A 21,047-nucleotide genomic window follows, 5' to 3' on the forward strand; every position below is an offset into this window, starting at 1 on the left:
TGCTGAAATGGAGCTGTGTTCAGGATAAGTGTGTGAGCTGCTAGGATGTGAGGCAAGATGGCGATGTCAAGGTGTGTGCGGGAGAGCGAGTGGTGACATCCCTTATGATGGCAGTGTGTAAGATTCCTGTGGAATTTGATCCTGCAAATGTATAAGGGGCTTATACATTCTCTGAGAGCTGAGAGTCACTTACCCTGGCTGTGTGGATGAGATTATTCATGCCTTTTCTGCACTGTATGACTGATCTCCTCTGGGTGGAGTTGGCTTACGCTGCCACAGACAACTCCTCCCAAGCCAGGTTCGTTACCTTTGTGGACCTCCTTGGGCCATGACGGGGGTGCAGAAGGTCTTGGCAGGCCTGTGCCAAGCAGGTGTTCCAATGAGACATAAGTAAACTTTGGGGCTGCATGCTTCTTTGTGGGCCATCTCTGTCTTGCAGCAGTCCTGGGCTTCAGGCATTGAAAGATGTATATGTGGGTGTGGTTTAAATATGGCAACCGACATAATAACCCGATGATGTTATGACGAGAGGGGTGGCTCACAGGCTGCCCGCGGTGCTACGGTGTGTTTCCTATTGATGAATATTTAACAAGGTTTGATGCGGATAATTGAACGCAAAAACCCACTATTGCTGCCAGTGGAGAAAATGCCATTTTTCCCACCCACCTTTCCCACTGCGCTTATTCTGCCAAGGGAAGGATGCCTCCCAGAAAGTCTGCAAAGGGATAGAGAGATAAGTTAAGTGAGTGGACAAAAATGTGGCAGATGGAGGATAATGTGAGAAATTGTGAAGTTTTTCACTTTGGCAGAAGTAGAAAAGCAAAATATTATTTAAATGGAGAGACACCGCAGAATGCTGTGGTACAGAAGCACCTGGCTGTCCTTGTACATGAATCCCAAAAAGTCAAATGGAATTTTTGCCTTTATTGTAAAGGGGATGAAATATATAAGTAGGGAGGGTCTTGCTACAACTGTACAGGTCTTTGGTATGACCCACCTTCAGTGCTGTGTACAGTTTTGATCTCTTTACTAAGAAGGGGTATACTTGTATTGGAAGCAGTTCAGAGGAGAGTCACTAGGTTTATCCTTGGGATAAAGGGGTTGGCTTATGAGGAAAAATTGAGCAGGTTGGGCCTATACTCATTGGAGTTTAGAAGAATGAGTGGTGATCTTATTGAAAGCTATAAGAATCTGAGGGGGCTTGACAGGGTAGATGCTGAGATGATGTTTCTTCTTGTTGAGGAATCTAGAACTAAGGGGCACAGGTTAACAATAAGGGACATTTGAGGCAGAGATGAGGAGGAATTTCTTCTCTTAGAAGGTCGGAATTCTTTTCCAGAGGCAGCAGTAGAGGCTGGGCCATTGAACATTTTTAAGGCTGTGTTAGACGTATTAGACGCATTTTTGATCTACAAGGGAGTCAAAGGTTATAGAATGGGGGCGGGGGGGTGGTCACTGCAGAAAGTAGAGTTAAGGCCACAAGCAGATCAGCCATGATCTTATTTAATGGCACAGCAGGCTTAAAGGGCTGAATGGCCTACTCCTGCTCCTATACCTTAGGATCCTAAGTTCAAGCTCCACTCCAGGACTTGAGCGTCAGTACAGATGAGACAAAATACTGCATTATTAGAGGTGTTACACTGAAGCCCAATTTGCTTGTTGAGATGGATGCTAAAATATTCAATGAAAAGCTGGGAATTCTTCCTCCAGTGTCCTAACCAACATTTCTTGGTCAAGCAACTCCATAAAAAATGGAATAACTGGTCATACATTTCATTGGTCCTTATTATACACAAAAAGGTAGATGCATTCGATTATAGTTTTGATTTATGCCTGTTTGGTTAGTGTGCTTATTATACAATTAAATACTTATACTTCAAGCTATCACTGTCCAATGTTTATCTCCATTTTATTTTCTAGCCCAGAGATGTGGCTGAATAGATTATCTACCTTGGTATAATTTTATCCACTAGTTAGGTTTCCTTTCTCATTAAGTGCTGGCTTTAGGTTACAGATAAAGTTATGGAGCTATAATGGCACAGGAGGCAGCCATTTGGCAGATCAAGTTCATGCCAGCTCTCTGAAGAGCAACTCAATCAGTTCCATTCTCCTGCTCTATCTCTGCAGCCCTGCAATTTTATTTCCCTCAAGTGTCAATCCAATTTCCTACCAAAATTATTGATTTTCTCCACTACCACCAACCTCATAAGCAGCAAGTTCCAGGTCATTTCCATATGCTGCGTAAAATTTATCTTCCTCATATCCCCTTGCATCTCTTGTCCAAAACCTTAAATCTGTGTCCTTTAGTCCTTGTACCATCAACTAAAAGGAACAGCTTCTCTTTGTCATCCTCATCTAAAGCTATCATAATCTTGTACACTTCTACCAAATCTCCCTGCAATCTCCTTAGCTCCCAAGGAGAACAACCCCAGCTTCTCCAACCTAGCCTTTTAGTTAAAATCCTTCATCACTGGAAGCATTTTGGTAATTCTCCTCTGGACCCTCTGCACCACACTTTAGGAATGATGGGCAGGATTTAGAGAGGGTGCAGAAAAGATTTACAAGAACGGTTCAGGGATGAAAGGCTTCAGTTATATGGATAGATTGGAGAAGTTGGGTTGTTCTCCTTAAAGGAAAAGGTTGAGGGGAAATTTAACAGAGGAATTCAAAATCATGATGGGGTCTGGACAGAACAGATAGGGAGAAATTGTACTCATTGGTGAAATGGTCGAGAACCAGAGGGCATCGATGCAAGGTGACTAACAAAAGAATCAGAAGCAACATGAGGAAAAAAACTTTTTTTTAAATGCAGCGAGTGGTTAGGATCTGGAATACACTGTTTGAAAATGTGGTGGAGGCAGATTCCATTATGGCTTTCATAGAGAATTGGATAAGCACCTCAAGAGAAAAAAATTCACTGGGCTACAGGAAAAGGGCCAGGGAGGTGGACTAACTGAGTTGCTCTTGCAGAAAATGGGCATGGACAAAACAAAACAAATGGTCTCCTTCTGAGCTGTAGCCATTCCATTATTCTATGAGATGAAATTATGAGATTAGTCAGTGGCAAATTTGGAAACTAATAGAATTAGAGTTCATACCTTCTCTAGCTTGACTGATGGAGGTCTGCTAAAACGATGTCCCACAGGACTGAATCCACCTAATAAAGGGAAGATAACACATTAAAATCAGTCATGCCTTTAGGTAAAAAGCGTAAAGTTCTGTGTTTCATCATTTTTCCCTCCATTAAGCAGGCTTTTGATAAATCATATTCTAAATTCAAATAATCCTTTTGGTAGAAAAACACTTGAAACATAATCTTGAATCCAGTGATGCTGCACTTTGGGTCAGAGCAGCAAGAGATGAACATACCAGAGGGTAAGCTACTTTTCCATAACACTAGTTCAGTGCTGTAGCAACACCTGAAGTGGTTTCTAAAGTAACAACGCTGATCAGAATTTTAGCACGAGGCATTTTTCTCACTACGCATTTGAGAACATGACAGGAGTACCTACCAGAATCATGCGCACACCTCTCAGTACTTTCAGCCCACATCTGCGGCAAAGACATGGTCCTGAAAGGCAAAAAGACTGCAGCCCCCAGGTTCAATGATGCGTTCCTTGAGGACCTTTTGGACACAGTGGAGGCATGCCGTGATGTCCTCTACCCCTGCTCTGGCCACAGGATGGGCGGAAACCTCACTAATCTGCCTCAGGAGGCAGTGGCAGCAGTAGCCAGTGCCAAAGTCATGCAAAAGAGGGCAGCCAACCATTGCCACCAGGGTAAGTCACTCTTCTAATCAGTCTCAACTTGCACACTCACAAACTCATCACACATCCACAGGGCCCTCGCCACTGCCAGTTCAAGCGACATTTCAAGCGACATCATCATTCACTTTCTCACACACACCTTCATTGTCCTCATCCCGTCCGTGGGACCACTCACCACCTACACATGGCAGGCACACTTATCTGGCCTCACAAGCGTCCTGCTTACACTATCTCCATTTCTATTTATGCAGGACAAGCTGGCACACAAGTGTGGGTGTGGAGGGGATGGTGTAACGTACAGGTGGAAGAATGCCTAAAAGCAAGGTCCTTATGGACTTTGTAAACAAAACCATCCAGCTGGCCGGTGAGGGGCTGGTCCATTCCTGTGCTGACGGTGAGGTCGGCGGTGCTCTACCGAATAAAGATCCAGCAGTGCAACGTCCATCAGGCAACCATGCTGTGAGTGATGTGCCCTGTTTCATAGGCCACTGCCATGCAGTAATTATCTCTCCTTGCTATCGCAGGCATGTCTGGCAAACAGCTGACAGAATCCATGACCCAGGGCCTCCAATCAAGCCCCAAAGAAACCTCTGAAGAGGAATCTGATGGTACCCTTCTTGAAGTCACATCACAGCGCCCATCCACACCCTCCACCAGTGCAGAGACACACACTTTGGTGGGACCTCGCTTTTGAGTAGCCTTGGGATCAGAAGCTGGTGACCATATCCTACTCTCTGATCCACAGCAGGCAGCAGCAGGGACTTCCCAGGTCCCTGGCACTCAGAGGACCGCTAAAGGCCAGAAATTTGCTGAGCTCGAGTCTGATGACAAGCCTCTGGAATCGGTCATGCCACAATTGCTGGAGCTACAAAGGCAAGCTCAGGAACATCAGGAAGGGGTGTCCACTGCACTCCTCAGATTGCAAGGCAAGATGGAGGGGTCCATCATTCAGCCTGAGGTGATTGTGCAGGCATGCCAATGCACTGTGGGCAACACTGGTAAGGTGGTGGCCGCCATGGAGATCTTAGTCCAGTATGTTGCTCCTGTATTGCTGCACAGGCTGAACACCATCACTGACGTTATAGTTGGCCTCCGCATCCCGGGGCCATCCAGCCAGGTGACTCTGGGAGTATCTAGCCCATCTGAATGCCCTCTTCCTGTGACCCCAGCAGTTCCAGCTCCACAGCTCGAGGAGGGTATTACTACTACACAGCAGGACCCTGAAAGCAGGCTGGGGTCCTCCAGGTCTCAGCCCTCCAAAGAATGTCCACCAAGGTCATCACAGACAGGGCGCTGCAGGGTTAGGAAGGTTAAGATGATGTAGTTGCACAGCCTGGGCATGGGTGTTAGTCACTTGTACATAATGTTCACTATTGCCATTAAACTCCCAAGAATGTCTCCTATGGCTTCTTGTTCTAAAGAGCATTGTTCATGTCACTCAGATGTGAAACCTTTCTGTGCAAGATAAAGGCAGGTCTCTCAGTCCAGGGCCTCTTCCTTGTGCTTTGTGCAGCCTTCAGACCAAAGTGATGGTCTGACCTCACACTCTCTAGACACATTACTGATGCCTGCACCTCGATGGTGCTTGTCATTGCTGCCAGAATGTTGTGGGCAGGCGTCACAGGTTTCCATCATTGTGTGTGTGCTCTCAGCACCTTTAACGTAGGGCTGGCCCCCATCTCTTCAGCACCTGTGGCCAGTGATACTGTGCTCCTGAAAGGGTCAGATGCTGAAGGCGGACAAAGGATCATCTGCTTTTAAAGTCTCATGGCTGCGTCTCTATGATATAACACTGATTACAAAGCGCAACTGAGCTGCCCTTGGCCAGACTGGAGTCAGAGTGTCTCAGGGGCTCTGTAAAGATCTATGGAGAGTCCTCACCGCATGTCCTTTGCACAGCAAGTCACCTCAGTTGCTCTCTGCCCCATCGTCTTGGTTCTTTGTACACCACGAGGCATATAGCTAGTTCACCAGGCTCCATGGTCCTAATGTACTCCTCCTGTGGGAGGAAACAGAGAGACATGTGGGTTCGCATGGGTGCACTAAGAACCTCTCTTGGTTAAGTCTGAAGGCCTCTTTAATGCATCGTGGAGAGAGCTGGCCACCACTTGGATGGCTAAAAATTAGTACGCTGCATTGCTGCCCGATATTCCATGTTCCTTTCCCCCACTCCACCTGACCAACTGGCGGCAGCTTTGCCCATTGGACTGCATGCTGTGCTCTCAGCTCAGACATTCTCCTAACCTATGCTGCAAGGCTGCACTGTTAGCTTGAACCATGGGGGAGACTGGTCCAAACCATTGCAATAGTCTGTGAGTGCCTCTACCATTGACTGCCCCACGGCCAGCTTTAGCAAGGAGACTATACAACTTGCCCAGTCGTCCAACTGTTCTGCAGTCCACTGAAACGCTCATTAGTTTGCAGTCTGTGCCCGAGGGGTGAAAAGCTCTGGAGCACTTGGTGGCACTTTCATGCCTCTGTGTTGCTTGAGTGGGCAGATAAGCTAGAGGCCTGACTCCAATCATATCAATGTGGTTGCACCTGAACTGTCTCAGCTGCAGAGGAATGGTCACTTTATACAAGGTTTCTCTTATGTGTGGTCACTTCCCTCACCACTGCCCACCCCCCCACCCCGCTACCATGTGCTTGTGCTCTACCTTCAACTGCTCGGCAGCCTTTGTCACCCACTAGTCGCCTCAACGGCAGGGGAGCCTTTGCAACCCCCCCACCCCAAAGCACACCTCAACTTTGAAATCAAACAGTTGTCCCTTGCGAGCGCTCCGCTGTGCACTCACCTCAGAGTTCCCTATACATGCAGCCTGCCAAGTGCATGCCTTTTATATGCTGTTGTGAAACACATTGGCGTGAGGCGGAGGATCCAGTGGGGCAGGATGAGTCCGGTGGGCTAGCCTTATAGTGATTTGCAGATGTAATACAATGAGGCTCCTGACGTCAGATCGCAGGAAACATGGCCCACCATGGTTGAGTGGACGATTGCAAACTGATTTCATGATGTTGTGAAACCGATTTTTGGCCTTCTTGCCATATTGTCTGCTCATGCTGCCAAAAACACCTGACGTCAGCAGGCACAAAAAATTCTACCCAAAGTGTTTTGTTTTTGCATAAAGAACAATGAAGACTTCCTCTCAAGAGGCACACCAATGCACGTTTTAATTTATCTTTCTACGCAGAATACAGTATAGATTGAAAGTTTGTCAATTTTCCCTCCTTCCTTTATACCTTTAGAAGTTTTGTCTACCTAGGGGATAAAAGGACTGTTAAGTCACCATAAACAAATACTGATTAGCTGATCAGAACCAACTCAATGCCATCAAATGTAAATGATGCACTAATGTAAATTGAGTAATTACTATCCCAGTTTTAAAAAAACCTATAAAAGGAACAACAAAACTACTACTACTTTTCCTGTCACATAGTGCTGATTCACCATGTGTAGACCCAATGTCAAAATTGCAAATGGGTGAAGAGTGGAAGATAAAAATCCTAACGGCAAAAAGAAAGATTTTATATATATATTAAACAATAGTTGGCTTAGATAGCGACCCACAAAGTAATGGCACAATATCAGTGTTGAGATGAAGTTTTGAAACCTTTTGTGGTTCATGATGTAATCAGGCTTCTTGAATTGTATTACAACTTTGTAACACATTTCAAGCTAGCTATTCAACTTGTTAAAACAGAAATACAATTGAAGTATTAAAACCGGATGATGTTACTAGAGTGGAACATGAAAAAACTATTCTGAAAAAAAAATCTTTGCCACTAAAGTTATCTTAAAAGCAGTCCATGGTAATATGGTGGAAAACTGGGATAAATATTGTGGCTACAAGGGCAGGTAAGAGACGGAGAATTCCATGGCAAGTAACTCACCTCCTGACTCCCCAAAACTGGCCACCATCTACAAGGCACAAGTAAGGAGTGTGATGGAATACTCTCCACTTGCCTGGATGAGTGCAGCTCCAAAACTCAAGAAGCTTGACCACCATCCAGGACAAAGCAGCCAGCTTGACTGGCATCCCAGCCAGCACTTAAAGCATTCATGCCCTCCACCATTGTGAAGCTGCATCTACAAGATGCAGTGCAAAAACTTTCCAAGGTTTCTTTGAAAGCACCTTCCAAATCCATGATCTCTACCATCTAGAACAAGGGCAGTAGGCACAGGGGGCCATATTTTTGTGAAGTCGGGAAGACTCCGTGAACCTTTAAAAACGTCAAGCAGGACTTGGATGCAGAAGGTCTGCCCCCATTTCCGACTGATTAAATTTTTGCAGGCATGGGGGAAGGGGGCAGGGCTTAAATCACACAGGTGGGAAACATGAACTCAGCAGGGCCACTCAGTATTGAAAACAAAAACAGAATTACCTGTAAAAACTCAGCAGCTCTGGCAGCATCAGCGGAGAAGAAAAGAGTTGGCGTTTCGAGTCCTCATGACCCTTCAACAGAATTAGGTGAATCCAAGGAAAGGGGTGAAATATAAGCTGGTTTGAAGGTGTTGGGGGCGGGGGGGGGGGGGGGGGGGTTGGGTGGGGGGAGAGAAGTGGAGGGAAGTGGTGTGGTTGTAGGGACAAGCAAGCAGTGATAGGAGCAGATCATCAAAAGATGTCACAGACAAAAGAACACAGGTGTTGAAGTTGGTGATATTATCTAAACGAATGTGCTAATTAAGAATGGATGATAGGGCACTCAAGGTATAGCTCTGGTGGGGGTGGGGGGAGCATAAAAGATTTAAAAATATTTAAAAATAATGGAAATAGGTGGGAGAAGAAAAATCGATATAATTTATTGGAAAAAACAAAAGGAAGGGGGAAGAAACAGAAAGGGGGTGGGGATGGAGTTGGGAGTTCAAGATCTAAAGTTGTTGAATTCAATATTCAGTCCGGAAGGCTGTAAAGTGCCTAGTCGGAAGATGAGGTGCTGTTCCTCCAGTTTGCGTTGGGCTTCACTGGAACAATGCAGCAAGCCAAGGACAGACATGTGGGCAAGAGAGCAGGGTGGAGTGTTAAAATGGCAAGCGAAAGGGAGGTTTGGGTCATTCTTGCAGACAGACTGCTGGTGTTCTGCAAAGCGGTCGCCCAGTTTACGTTTTGTCTCTCCAATGTAGGGGAGACCGCATTAGGAGCAACGGATACAGTAGACTAAGTTGGGGGAAATGCAAGTGAAATGCCGCTTCACTTGAAAGGAGTGTTTGGGTCCTTGGACGGTGAGGAGAGAGGAAGTGAAGGGGCAGGTGTTACATCTTTTGCGTGGGCATGGGGAGGTGCCATAGGTGGGGGTTGAGGAGTACGGGGTGATGGAGGAGTGGACCAGGGTGTCCCGGAGGGAACGATCACTACGGAATGCCGACGGGGGGGGTGAAGGGAAGATGTGTTTGGTGGTGGCATCATGCTGGAGTTTGCGGAAATGGCGGAGGATGATCCTTTGAATGCGGAGGCTGGTGGGGTGATAAGTGAGGACAAGGGGGACCCTAGCATGTTTCTGGGAGGGAGGAGAAGGCGTGAGGGCGGATGCACGGGAGATGGGCCGGACATGGTTGAGGGCCCTGTCAACGACCGTGGGTGGAAAACCTCGGTTAAGGAAGGAGGAGGACATGTCAGAGGAACTGTTTTTAAAAGTAGCATCATCGAAACAGATGCGACGGAGGCAAAGGAACTGAGAGAATGGGATGGAGTCCTTACAGGAAGCGGGGTGTGAGTAGCTGTAGTCGAGGTAGCTTTGGGACTCCGTAAACATGATAGGGTCCCCCTTGTCCTCACTTATCACCCCACCAGCCTCCACATTCAAAGGATCATCCTCTGCTGTTTCCGCAAACTCCAGCATGATGCCACCACCAAACACATCTTCCCTTCACCCCCCCGTCGGCATTCCGTAGGGATCGTTTCCTCCGGGACACCCTGGTCCACACCTCCATCACCCCCTACTCCTCAACCCCCACCTATGGCACCTCCCCATGCCCACGCAAAAGATGTAACACCTGCCCCTTCACTTCCTCTCTCCTCACCGTTCAAGGGCCCAAACACTTCTTTCAAGTGAAGCAGCACTTCACTTGCATTTCCCCCAACTTAGTCTACTATATTCGTTGCTCCCAATGCGGTCCCCTCTACATTGGAGAGACCAAACGTAAACTGGGCGACTGCTTTGCAGAACACCTGCTGTCTGTCCGCAAGAATGACCCAAACCTCCCTGTCGCTTGCCATTTTAACACTCCACCCTGCTCTCTTGCCCACATGTCTGTCCTTGGCTTGCTGCATTGTTCCAGTGAAGCCCAACGCAAACTGGAGGAACAGCACCTCATCTTCTGACTAGGCACTTTACAGCCTTCCGGACTGAATACTGAATTCAACAACTTTAGGTCTTGAACTCCCTACTCCATCCCCACCCCCTTTCTGTTTCTTCCCCCTTCCTTTTGTTTTTTCCAATAAATTATATTGATTTTTCTTTTCCCACCTATTTCCATTATTTTAAAATATTTTTAAATCTTTTATGCTCCCCCCACCCCCGCTAGAACTATACCTTGAGTACCCTACCATCCATTCTTAATTAGCACATTCATTTAGATAGTATCACCAACTTCAACACCTATGTGTTCTTTTGTTCTTTTGTCTGTGACATCTTTTGATGATCTGCACCTATCACTGCTTGCTTGTTCCTACAACCACACCACCCCCTCCACTTCTCTCTGCCCCCCCTCCCCCCACACCTTTAAACCAGCTTATATTTCACCCCTTTCCTTGGATTCACCTAGTTCTGCTGAAGGGTCATGAGGACTTGAAACGTCAACTCTTTTCTTCTCTGCCGATGCTGCCAGACCTGCTGAGTTTTTCCAGGTAATTCTGTTTTTGTTTTGGATTTACAGCATCCACAGTTTTTTGTTTTTACCACTTAGTACTGAGTTCAGTCAGACCCCATTTTGGCCATCACAAGTGCCTTAACCCACAATGTTGGGGCCCCGAACTGATGGAGTTGATGTAAACTCTCTTGAAGGTCAGATAAGGTCCGATTAAGTGTGATGATCTGAAGTTTTTAAATATCCTCCTCTTTAAACTTAAAAAACAAGGCTGAAGTCAGCGAGAGTTACAGGCCATCTGGGCATAGGTCATTAAAAAAAAAATCACCATCTGTCACCACACCACAGTAGTGAATTTTAAAAGTGCAGCAAACCTTTCAATAGTATCAAAATGTGTTTATATGCTTCTCAATGGATTTTAAAACTTTTTATTCCATAATTTTCTTTACAAGCATTAATGCACCTTACCTGTGTTTTCCCTGTATTCTTCCACAAGGCATATTTCAAATTACTGAACAGTTTATTGTAAAATTTTGCATTTTACTATAAAGGATTATACTTTCTACACACTTAGTACAAAACATTTTATCAACAACATTATAATTAATGTTGGACACAGGTTTTCCATGCCATAGATAGGTTTGATCTTTCTTGCGCTCTTTAGCTGTATCACAAAAGTTTTTACTACAGTATAGGCAAGTTCTGTTCTGTTTACAATATGTATAAATTTCATTCATTTTACCTGGTGCTTCTCATTTGCATCAGTAAACTCAGTTTGTCTTAGTTAAGGTGATATGTTTGAAATGACTGTGCTGCATTACACATTCATCAGTTTACTGCAACTAGCAAAAACACTTAAAAGACAAACTAATGAACATCTGCTGCATCAACAAATAGAGAACACTGAGTACTGATTTCAGTTCTACCTCATAAGAATTTTTTGGCAGATGCCAAATAGTTCTCCAATTAGCAGGAGGGAAAATTGGAATCAGAAATAGTAGTAGGCCAGGTATTTAAATAACAAATAAGATTCCTTTTCCTTATTCTTAAGAAGCACATCAGAAACTCTGCAGCAATTTCACAATTGTTGCAACAGTGGAAACCAATGCTTATGAACTTATCTTTATTTATTTGACAGAGCGCCTTGACGCATTATAATGTACTTATTGCAACCAATGTTTGCCCTTGTATGAAAAATAAAGTATGCACAAGGGCACTGAAATACCAAATGGGAAGTTTCCAAAAAAAGCTAAGGAACATGGAAAAAATGGGTACCTTTCCATTGAGAAGGAGATGGAGGAGGAAAGGGAGTAATTGGGAACAGACATTCCTCCTGACTGTTCCTATCACTTAGCAAATTCAGAACACCAGATCATCCATCTACCTTCTTAACTGTGGATGAAATGTGGACTGGGGAAATCAGGAAAATAGTGCAAGGGCAGAAAATTAACTTCAAAAATGAGGACATCTCAATTTCCAAATTTAAGAACTCCAGAACTGAGCAACAGAAGCCAGAAACCTCTTGTAGTTTTGCCAGTGAGAAATCATGTAGACAAAGCTAATTTGGCTCAACGTATATGATTTTAAGAAGTGATTAAGTAATGAGAAACCTCAGAGGCATTTGCAAATATACAATGATACTCAAGAACTGCACCAGAACTAACCAACCCCTAGCCAGCTTGTCCCAGTGCAGCTATGACACTAGTGTATAAATTACAATGTGGAAATTTGATTGGTATGGCTTGGTCACAAATAAGCAGGATAAATCTAATCAGGTCAATTACATTCCTATTGGCTTCCTTCTAACCATCAGCAAAGTGATGGAAAAGACTTGAATGATGTTAAGTACTTACTTGCCAATAAGTCATTCACTGATGATCAATTTGGGCACCACAAGAACTACCCAATTCCAGGTTTCATCATAACCTTAATTCAGACACGAACAGAAGAGTTGAATGTCAGGGGAGAGGTAAAACAGGGAAGTTGCTTCCCTTGACATCAAGAAGTTAGTCACTGCAGACTCAGGACATCACTACAGAGATTCCTCAGGAAAGAATCTTTGGCTCTTTCCTCCAGCATAAGTTTTTTCTCACATCCTTCTAATCCTTCTACCAATCACCTGAAATCCATGCCCCTTGGTAAGTGACCCCTCAGCTAGCGGAAACAAGTATTTCCTGTCCAGCCTTTCTGGCCTCTCATAATTTTGTACAACTCAATTAGGTCATCCCTTAGCCTCCTCTGTTCTAAAGAAAACAACTCTAGCCTATCCAATCTCTCCTCATAGCTGCAATTTTCAAGCCCTGGCAACATCCTTGTAAATCTTCTCTGCACTCTCTCCAGGGTAATGATGCCCTTCCTGTAATGTGGTGACCAGAAGTGTACATAAAACTTCAGATGTGGCCTAACCAGTTTTTTATACAGTTCCAGCATTACATCCCTGATTTTGTATTCAATACCTCACCCAATAAAGGAAAGCATTCCATGTGCTTTCTTGACCTTGTCCTGCCACCTTCAGGGACCCGTGGACATGCACTCTAAGGTCTCTCACTTTCTCAATCCCGCTCAATGACTTCCCGTTTATCAAGTATTCCCTTGCTTTTTTTGCCCTCCCCAAACGCATTACCTCACGCTTTTCTGGTTTGAATTCCATTTGCCATTTCTCCACCTACTCAACCAAACCATTGATATCATTCTGGAGTCGACAGCTATCCTCTTCACTATCAACTACACAGCCAATTTTTGTGTCATCTGCAAATTTCCTAATCATGCCTCCCACATTTAAGTCTAAATCATTAATATATACCACAAACAGCAAGGGCCCCAACACTGAGCCCTATGGGACACTACTGGAAACTGCTTTCCATTCGCAAAAACATCCACCAACCATTACCCTTTGTTCCCTGTCACTGAGCCAATTTTAGATCCAACCTGCCGCCTTCCCCTGTATCTGATGGGATCACACTTTCCTGACTGGGTCTGCCATGCGGGACCTTGTCAAATGCCTTACTGAAATCCATGTAGACAACATCCACTGCACCACCCTCATCAATCCTCCTGGTTACTTTTCAAAAATTCTATTAAGTTAGTAAGACATGATCTTCCACTAGCAAAACATTGCTGACTATACCTGATCAATCGGAACCTAAGTGACAGTTTATCCTGTGTCTCGGAATTGTTTCCAATAACTTGCGCACCAGTCTTGTCAGATTGATCGGCCTATAATTTTCTGGCCTATCCCTCACACCCTTTTTAAATAATGTTACAACATTTGCAGGCATCCAATCCTTGAAACCTCATCTGTATCTAGTGAGGATTGGATAATGATCCTCAGGGCATCCCGCTATTTCCTCCCTGGCTTCCTTCAACAGCCTGGGATACAACTTTATTGGGCCCTGGTGATTTATCCACCTTCAAGGATGCCAGTCCCAGTCTCTCCTTTATGTCATAATTTTACACGATTCTATGGGGTGCGGTGTTGTATAGCTTACTCCTGCTCTTATTTATTATGTTGTTACGTCATCCTGGGACCCTCCATCCCAATATGACAGACTACAATAATTACACCTCTTCCCAATATGCAAAGGCACTAGTTATCGCCAGGCTTATCTCAAAAATCAGCCGATAAAATGAATCCCAGAGCTTTCTTCCCAGCCCAGATCTGTACTCTCATAACTGCTATTAATTTCTTAAATTTTCTTGCTCACTGCTGAATTCCACATACCTTTCCCCAATCTGCTGGATGTAATTTAACAACTCCCTCTATACCTTGAGTTTAGTTAAATATTAGGTAATGGAGCATGTAACAACAAAGTTGCTTAGTGTGGTTTCATAGAAAAATGGACAGTAGTGTGGACACAATAACATCTTTTTTCCCCATGTTCCCTCCAAGCTCATCTTGTCCAAGGCACACCTCCTGCTCTGTTGACCCTGTTCCTAACAAACTGTTGACCACCCATTGTTAGTTGATATTTATGGTTATCCTCTTATCAGGTACGGTCCACCCCCCCATCTTCTTCAAATCTGCCTTAGTTATCCCTCTTAAAAAAAAATCCTTGACCCCACCGTTCTTGCAAACTACCAACTCATCTCCAATCTCTTTTTACTCTCCAAAGTCCTTGGCTAGGATCTTCCCGCCTCTCCTGCCAGTGGGATCTTCCGGTCCTGCCAAAGTCAGCGGAGATTTGAATGGCTCTTTTGCACCCGCCATGGGGGAACCCGGAAAATCCGGGCCCTTGAACATGTTGTTACCTCTTAAATCCATGTCCACCTTGCTTGCAATTCTAGGTTTGAAGACCTCCAAATGAGTTTTCAAACTGCTACAGGACTAAAATGGTCCTTATCAAAATCATAAATTACATCCGATGTAACTGTGACTGTGGGAAATGATCCTTCATCCATGTCTTTGTAACCTCTAGACATGCCTTTGACAGAGTTTACCATACGATTCTCCTCTGTCACAAGTTAGGTAAGACTGCTCTTGCCTGGTTCAATTCTAGTCATAGCCAGCGAATCACTTGCATTGGTTCTTCTTCCTGCTTCCCCATTGTTACCTCTGGAGACCCACAATTGGTTCACTTCTATTTCTCATCTACATGTTGCCCCTTGATGACGCCATCCGAAAACACAATGGCAGATTGCACATCTAAGCTGATGACCATCCCTCTACTTCACTATCACATCTCTTGACTTCTCCACCATCTTTGATTTGTCACATTGCTTATCCAGCAACCAGTGCTGGATGAGCAGAAAGCTCCTCTACTTAAATATTGAGAAAAACAAAGCCATCGTCTTTGGTCCCCACCACAAACTCTGTCCCCAAGCTAATAATATCATTCTGCTCCCTGCCAACTGTCCAAGGCTGAACTAGATTGTTTATTACAGTAATTGACCCTGAAATGAGCTTCTGACCAGCTAACTATTCTATCACCCAGAGCTCTTATTTCCACTTCCGTTAACATTGCCTGACTCCACCGTGTCCAAGCTCATCTCCTGCTGAAACCCTCACCCCCTTTGTGACCTCTAGACTTAACTGTTCCAATGCACTCCTATCCAGCGCCCCAATTTCTATCCACCATTAATTTGAGCTCATCCAAAACTCTGCTGTGCATTCAAGAGAGAATCTAACCATCTCCCTTTGACATTGAATGACATTACCATCACTGAATCCCCCGCGATAAACATCTTGGAGATTACCATTGACCAAAAATTGAACTGGATTAGCCATATAAATACTGTGGCTACAAGGGGAGGTCAAAAATGGGAATTCGGAGGTGAGTAAATCATCGCCTGACTCCCCAAAGCCTCCCCACCAACTACAAGGCACAAGTCGGGAGTATGGTTGAACACTCTCCTTTTGCCTGGATGAGTGTGGCTCCAACAACACTCAAGAAGCTCGACACCAAAGAACAAAGTAGCTCACTTGATTGGTACCCATTCTCCAACTTAAATACCATCGACGCACAGTGGCAGCAATGTGTACCATCTACAAGATGCACTGCAGTGACTCACCAAGGCTCCTTCAGCAGCACCTTCTAAACCCATGACCTCTATTACCTAGAAAAATAGCAGATGCATGGGAACACCACTACCTGCAAGTTCCCCTCCAAGTCACATGCCATTCTGACTTGGAACTATATCACCGTTCCTTCACAGTTGCCTAATCAAAATTCTGGAATTACCATCTTAACAGCACTGTGCGTGTATCTACAACACAATAGCTGCAGTGGTTCAAGATGGCAGCACATTACTACCATCTCAAGGGAAATTAGAGATGGGCAACAAGTGCTGGCCTTGCCAGCAATGTCCACGTCCCACGAAAGAATTTTAAAAATCCTTAAGCACACCAATTCCAACATTGTTATCACAGCTCTGTTCATTGACCTACATTGGCTCTATGTCCAGCACCACCTGAATTTTGAAGTTCTCATGCTTTGTTTCCAAATCCCTTCATTGCCTTGCCCCTCCCTATCTTGGCAACCTCCTCTAGCCTTTCAACCTTCTGAGATCTGTGTGCCCCTCTAATTCTGGCCTCTTGAACATCTCCATTTTAATCAATGCACCATTGGTGTCCATGCCTTCAGCTGCCAAGACCCTAACCTGTGAAGACCCCTCCCTAAACTTCTCTGCCACTCTACCCTCCTTTAAGGCTGTCTTTAAAATTTCTCTCTTTCACCAAGCTTTTGATTAGCTATCAGGTTAGCTCCAGGGGGAGGGAGTGGCATAGTTGTATTGCCACTAGTTTGAACTGGCGTGCTTAAGGATTTTTACAAATTCTTTCATGGGATATGGGCATTGCTGGCAAAGCCAGCACTTGTTGTCCATCTCTAATTGCCCTTGAGATGGTAGTGATGTGCTGCCTTCTTGAACCACTGCAGTTCATGTGTTGTGGATAGACGCACAATGCTGTTGTTAGGGAGGGAGTTCCAGAATTTTGATTCGGCGACTGTGAAGGAATGGTGATACAGTTCCGGCATGTGACTTGGAGGGGAACTTGCAGGTGTGGTGTTCCCTTACATCTGCTGTCCTTGCACTTCTAGGTGGTAGAGGTCGTGGGTTTAGAAGGTACTGCTGAAGAAGCCTTGGTGAGTCACTGCAGTGCATCTTGTAGAAGATACACATTGCTGCCACTGTGCGTCGATGGTGGAGGCAGTAAATATTTAAGTTGGAGAATGGGGTACCAATCAAGTCAGCTACCTCGTTCTGTGGTGACAAGCCTATCCAGGGACCAGGGTTCAAATCCCACCACGACAGATGGTGGAATTTGAATCCAATAAAAAATCTGGAATTCAAAGTCTGATGATGATGAAATCATTGCTGATTGTCGTAAAACCCCATTTGGTTCACTAATGTCTTTAGGGAGGGAAATCTGCAATCCTTACCTGGTCAGGCCTACATGTGACTCCAGATCCATAGCAATGTGGTTGACTCTTAAATGCCCCCTGAACAAGAGCAATTAGGGATGGGCAATGAACGCTAGTCTAGCCAGCGACGCCCACATCCCATGAACAAATATTAAAAAAGAACTCGTGGTTCAGTGTCAAATTTTGTTTGGTGATGCCCCGTGTCATTGGGATGTTTCGTTATACTAACTGTGCCATAGAAATGCAAGTTGTTTTAGTTCTTATTGGATTCTACTCCTTGAAAACAAGTAGAAATTCTAAAACAGTATGCAATAAAAATGGAACTTGACTTATTCGACTGTTTGATTTTAGTATATCTGGCAATTCCCCTTATGCAGAAGATATCTGTTAGTAGTAAACATCCTTCAACTTACAATGCAGAGAATTTTCCCAGTACTACATTAAAAATGGTGGGGTTTAATTTACACACCGGTTCTCCTGCTTATCCATAACTTTGGTGGAAGATTCGTAGAGATACCAAACCACCAGTGTAAAACTTTCACTTAAGTTATGAAAGAGGTGTGGAAGAACTCCTGGTAGTAACTTATCTCCTGATTGTTTAGTATTTACAGACACTTTGCTAAGGATGCAAAACAAATTTTACAAGTGCCAAAGCTGATGAAGAGGTTCCAAATTCAAAAGTAACTTTACTCACATCAGCTTCTGTTTACTGCAATAATTAGACTTAATAACCTCAGTCTCTGTTAACTTAATAATCAGACTTTGTTATCTTAAATACTCTGGTCCAAAATTTGCTGCCAATATAACAATAAGTTTAAATGATGCTTACTATTCGGCCAGCACTTATTAGAAAGAAATGCCCCATGATCTGTGAATCATGACAAGTTGCTGGATTATATGCACTACTCTACAATTAGCCTCAGGAAAATGACAGCTCACTTGCAAGCCTCCAATGAGATTCATGAAGATGTTGTATTTCAGCATTTATTGCCAACTAAACTCATGGCAGAAAGTCAGGGCTGGTACTTAACACTGTAAGTAACTTTCATATGACAAACTTTAAGTTCCTGCATTGCCATGCAACCTTCCCATCCCAGAATAGGAACAACTGAAACTGTGCTATCTCATTTCTGCAGTTTGTAAATTTATTGTTAACAGCTTTCAAAATGAAAAAATGAGTTTTTTTTTTTGCTTTTCCTTTGTCTCTTTTTCTTTCCGCCTTTCTCTCTCAATCCAATCTTTCTTTCCCTCTCTACCTCTCTTTCTGCACCCAATTTACTTCTATTTTACCATATTTCCTTCCCTGGCATTCCTCTGTTTCTTTCTCAATCCTTAATCTTTATTAAGTTAAAAAGATACACTGTTGGTCCCATCGTTCACCAAGATCCCAGATACCTCCTGCTCTTTGTTACGTCATCAGCTCACATGTCCAACTATATAACATCACGAAAAGTGTTCAAGCCAGAGGGCAAGAGAAAAGGGCTGTGGCACATGTTCCAGCAAAATCAAGCCTGGTCAGCACTACCCTAATCTTTGATTTCAAGAGTGCAGGGCAATATCATCTTTAGCCTAAAATGGACAGACTCCTCCATTTCGGAAGCAGATTTTACACTTCTATAAAACAGTACATCCTCGGACTTACCGAAAATGGGACCATGAGATGCAATTGTGGTAAAATAAAAATGATACTTCTGCCGCACCCTTATATTGCAACTGGTGTTTCGTAATACTTGCTGCCGCATGTGGGAAAATTTAAGCAAACCAATTTGAAGTAGGAACTAACTTAAGGCCTTGGATAAGCCTTGTTTAAGGGAGAGGCGATGGCATAGTGGTATTGTCATTAGATTGGTAATTCAGAGACCCAGGGCAATGCTTTGGGGACCCTGGTTTGAATCCCACCATGGCAGTTGGCAGAATTTGAATTCAATAAAAAATCTGGAGTTAAAAGTATAGTGATGACCACGAAACCATTGTTGATTGTTGTAAAAACCCATGTGGTTCACTAATGTCCTTTAGGGAAGGAAATCTGCTCTCCTTACCTAGTCTGGCCTACATGTGACTCCAGATCCACACCAATGTGGTTGACTCTTAAATGCCCTTGGGGCAACAGGATGGGCATTAAATGCTGGCTTAGCCAGCGCTGCCCACATACCAAGAATGAATGAATGAAAAAAAAACTGGTTAACTACACAGTGTTAAAATTCAGAAACTTCTGTGGCTAGGGTTCACTGATTCCATTCATTGAAATGTCCACATGAACATTTTTATTCCCTTTTTAAATCATATTGAAAATGTGAATGTTTGAAAAATTCCAGGAAACTTAGTCAAATCTGATTATCAAGCCTGTAACAATAGCTGTCAGTCTAGAAAGTTCAGTTTATTGGCTTTTCTGTGCAGCTGGATTACTTTAATCTACTTGACAGCTTCAAACTATTTATTCAGGTAGGGTTGGCCTCATGCTGGTAAACAGAAAGAAGGTAAATTTACACAGGAGTTTTCTAATTTATTCACTAACTTTTGTAGAAATGCCATGGAAACCCTGGTAAAACAGCTCTTCTACCAAAATTATGGCAGATAAGTGGGAAAATATCCTGGAAATTCACTCCCTTGATTCTCACCTATAAATGCTTAAAGAGGCTTGTGTTTCTTAAATTATATCTTATACTTCTTATAGATATATCGGAATGGAAAATGCATGTGTTCACAGAATACTCAAACCTAAGACATATCCTTCTTACCTCAAACAGTACTTTGGTAGTTTTGGAGTCAATTGGACTACCATTTTTTTCTGCTCACTTGCTTGAATTATGTTCTAAAACATCAAGGGTATCAAAATCTATGCAACATAGAAAGCTTACGGCACAGAAAGGGGTCACTTGGCCCATCATTTCTGTGCCAACCGAAAAGCGAGCCACCCAGCCTAATCCCATGCATTGGTTGACATTGCAAGAAAACTCATCACAATTGTGGGTGGAAATTTTGACCAGTGGGTAGCCCTGACATTCATATCATGAGATTTTTGGGCCATGCTTTCATGCAGTAAACAGGCTGCTATACATACTTAAATTTAAAAAAAATGATTTCTATATTCTCTTTCCATCCATCTACAAAGTTGAATTGTTCAGGATATTGGCATCCCTCTTAACTATTCCAAGCAATCATAGTTTCACTGCATGCCTGAACTAATCTAGCAAATATTTTATCAACGTTATACAGTGTAAGCCTGCTGTTCACTATCATTTAGTTTGATGTTCATAATTACAGTATTGTGACATAACTATCTAGCAACAAACACAACTACAGACAGATGAACTGTGCTCGCGATCCAGTTGCTTTCATTCTACATTCTTCATATGCATTTAGAAATTTGCAATGCAAAAACACTTCAGGCTACAGAAAATGACCAGTCATTGCTTGCATCTTAGCAGCACTTGAGTTTCAAAATATGTCATCTGTGACTGAAAGTATTAAGTTTTAAAAGAAAAAAAAATCCCTTGTTACATTCTTCTAAAATATAATTTAAATTAAAATGTTTTTGACACTTGACCATTTGTTTTTATCAGACATGAAACTTAGAACATTATAAAGTTCTTTGAGTTTGTGGAGGGAGGTAAA

The 21,047-nt window shown here is 43.6% G+C and overlaps 1 protein-coding gene across 6 annotated transcripts in view; it reads right to left on the reverse strand.

Annotated features, from left to right (window-relative positions):
- ahi1 (Abelson helper integration site 1) overlaps positions 1-21,047 on the reverse strand; it is a 284,978-nt gene that overhangs the window by 53,852 nt on the left and 210,079 nt on the right. For all 6 annotated transcript variants that reach the window (XR_005943129.1, XM_041188744.1, XM_041188742.1 and 3 more), the window contains one exon: positions 3,099-3,157. Coding sequence is in view for 5 of the 6 variants with exons in the window: in XM_041188744.1 (XP_041044678.1) it covers positions 3,099-3,157 (59 nt within the window). In the remaining variant the exon portion in view is untranslated. The remainder of the gene's footprint in view (positions 1-3,098; positions 3,158-21,047) is intronic.

The sequence above is a fragment of the Carcharodon carcharias genome, chromosome 5 (assembly GCF_017639515.1).
Source record: "Carcharodon carcharias isolate sCarCar2 chromosome 5, sCarCar2.pri, whole genome shotgun sequence".
Lineage (NCBI taxonomy): Eukaryota > Metazoa > Chordata > Chondrichthyes > Lamniformes > Lamnidae > Carcharodon > Carcharodon carcharias.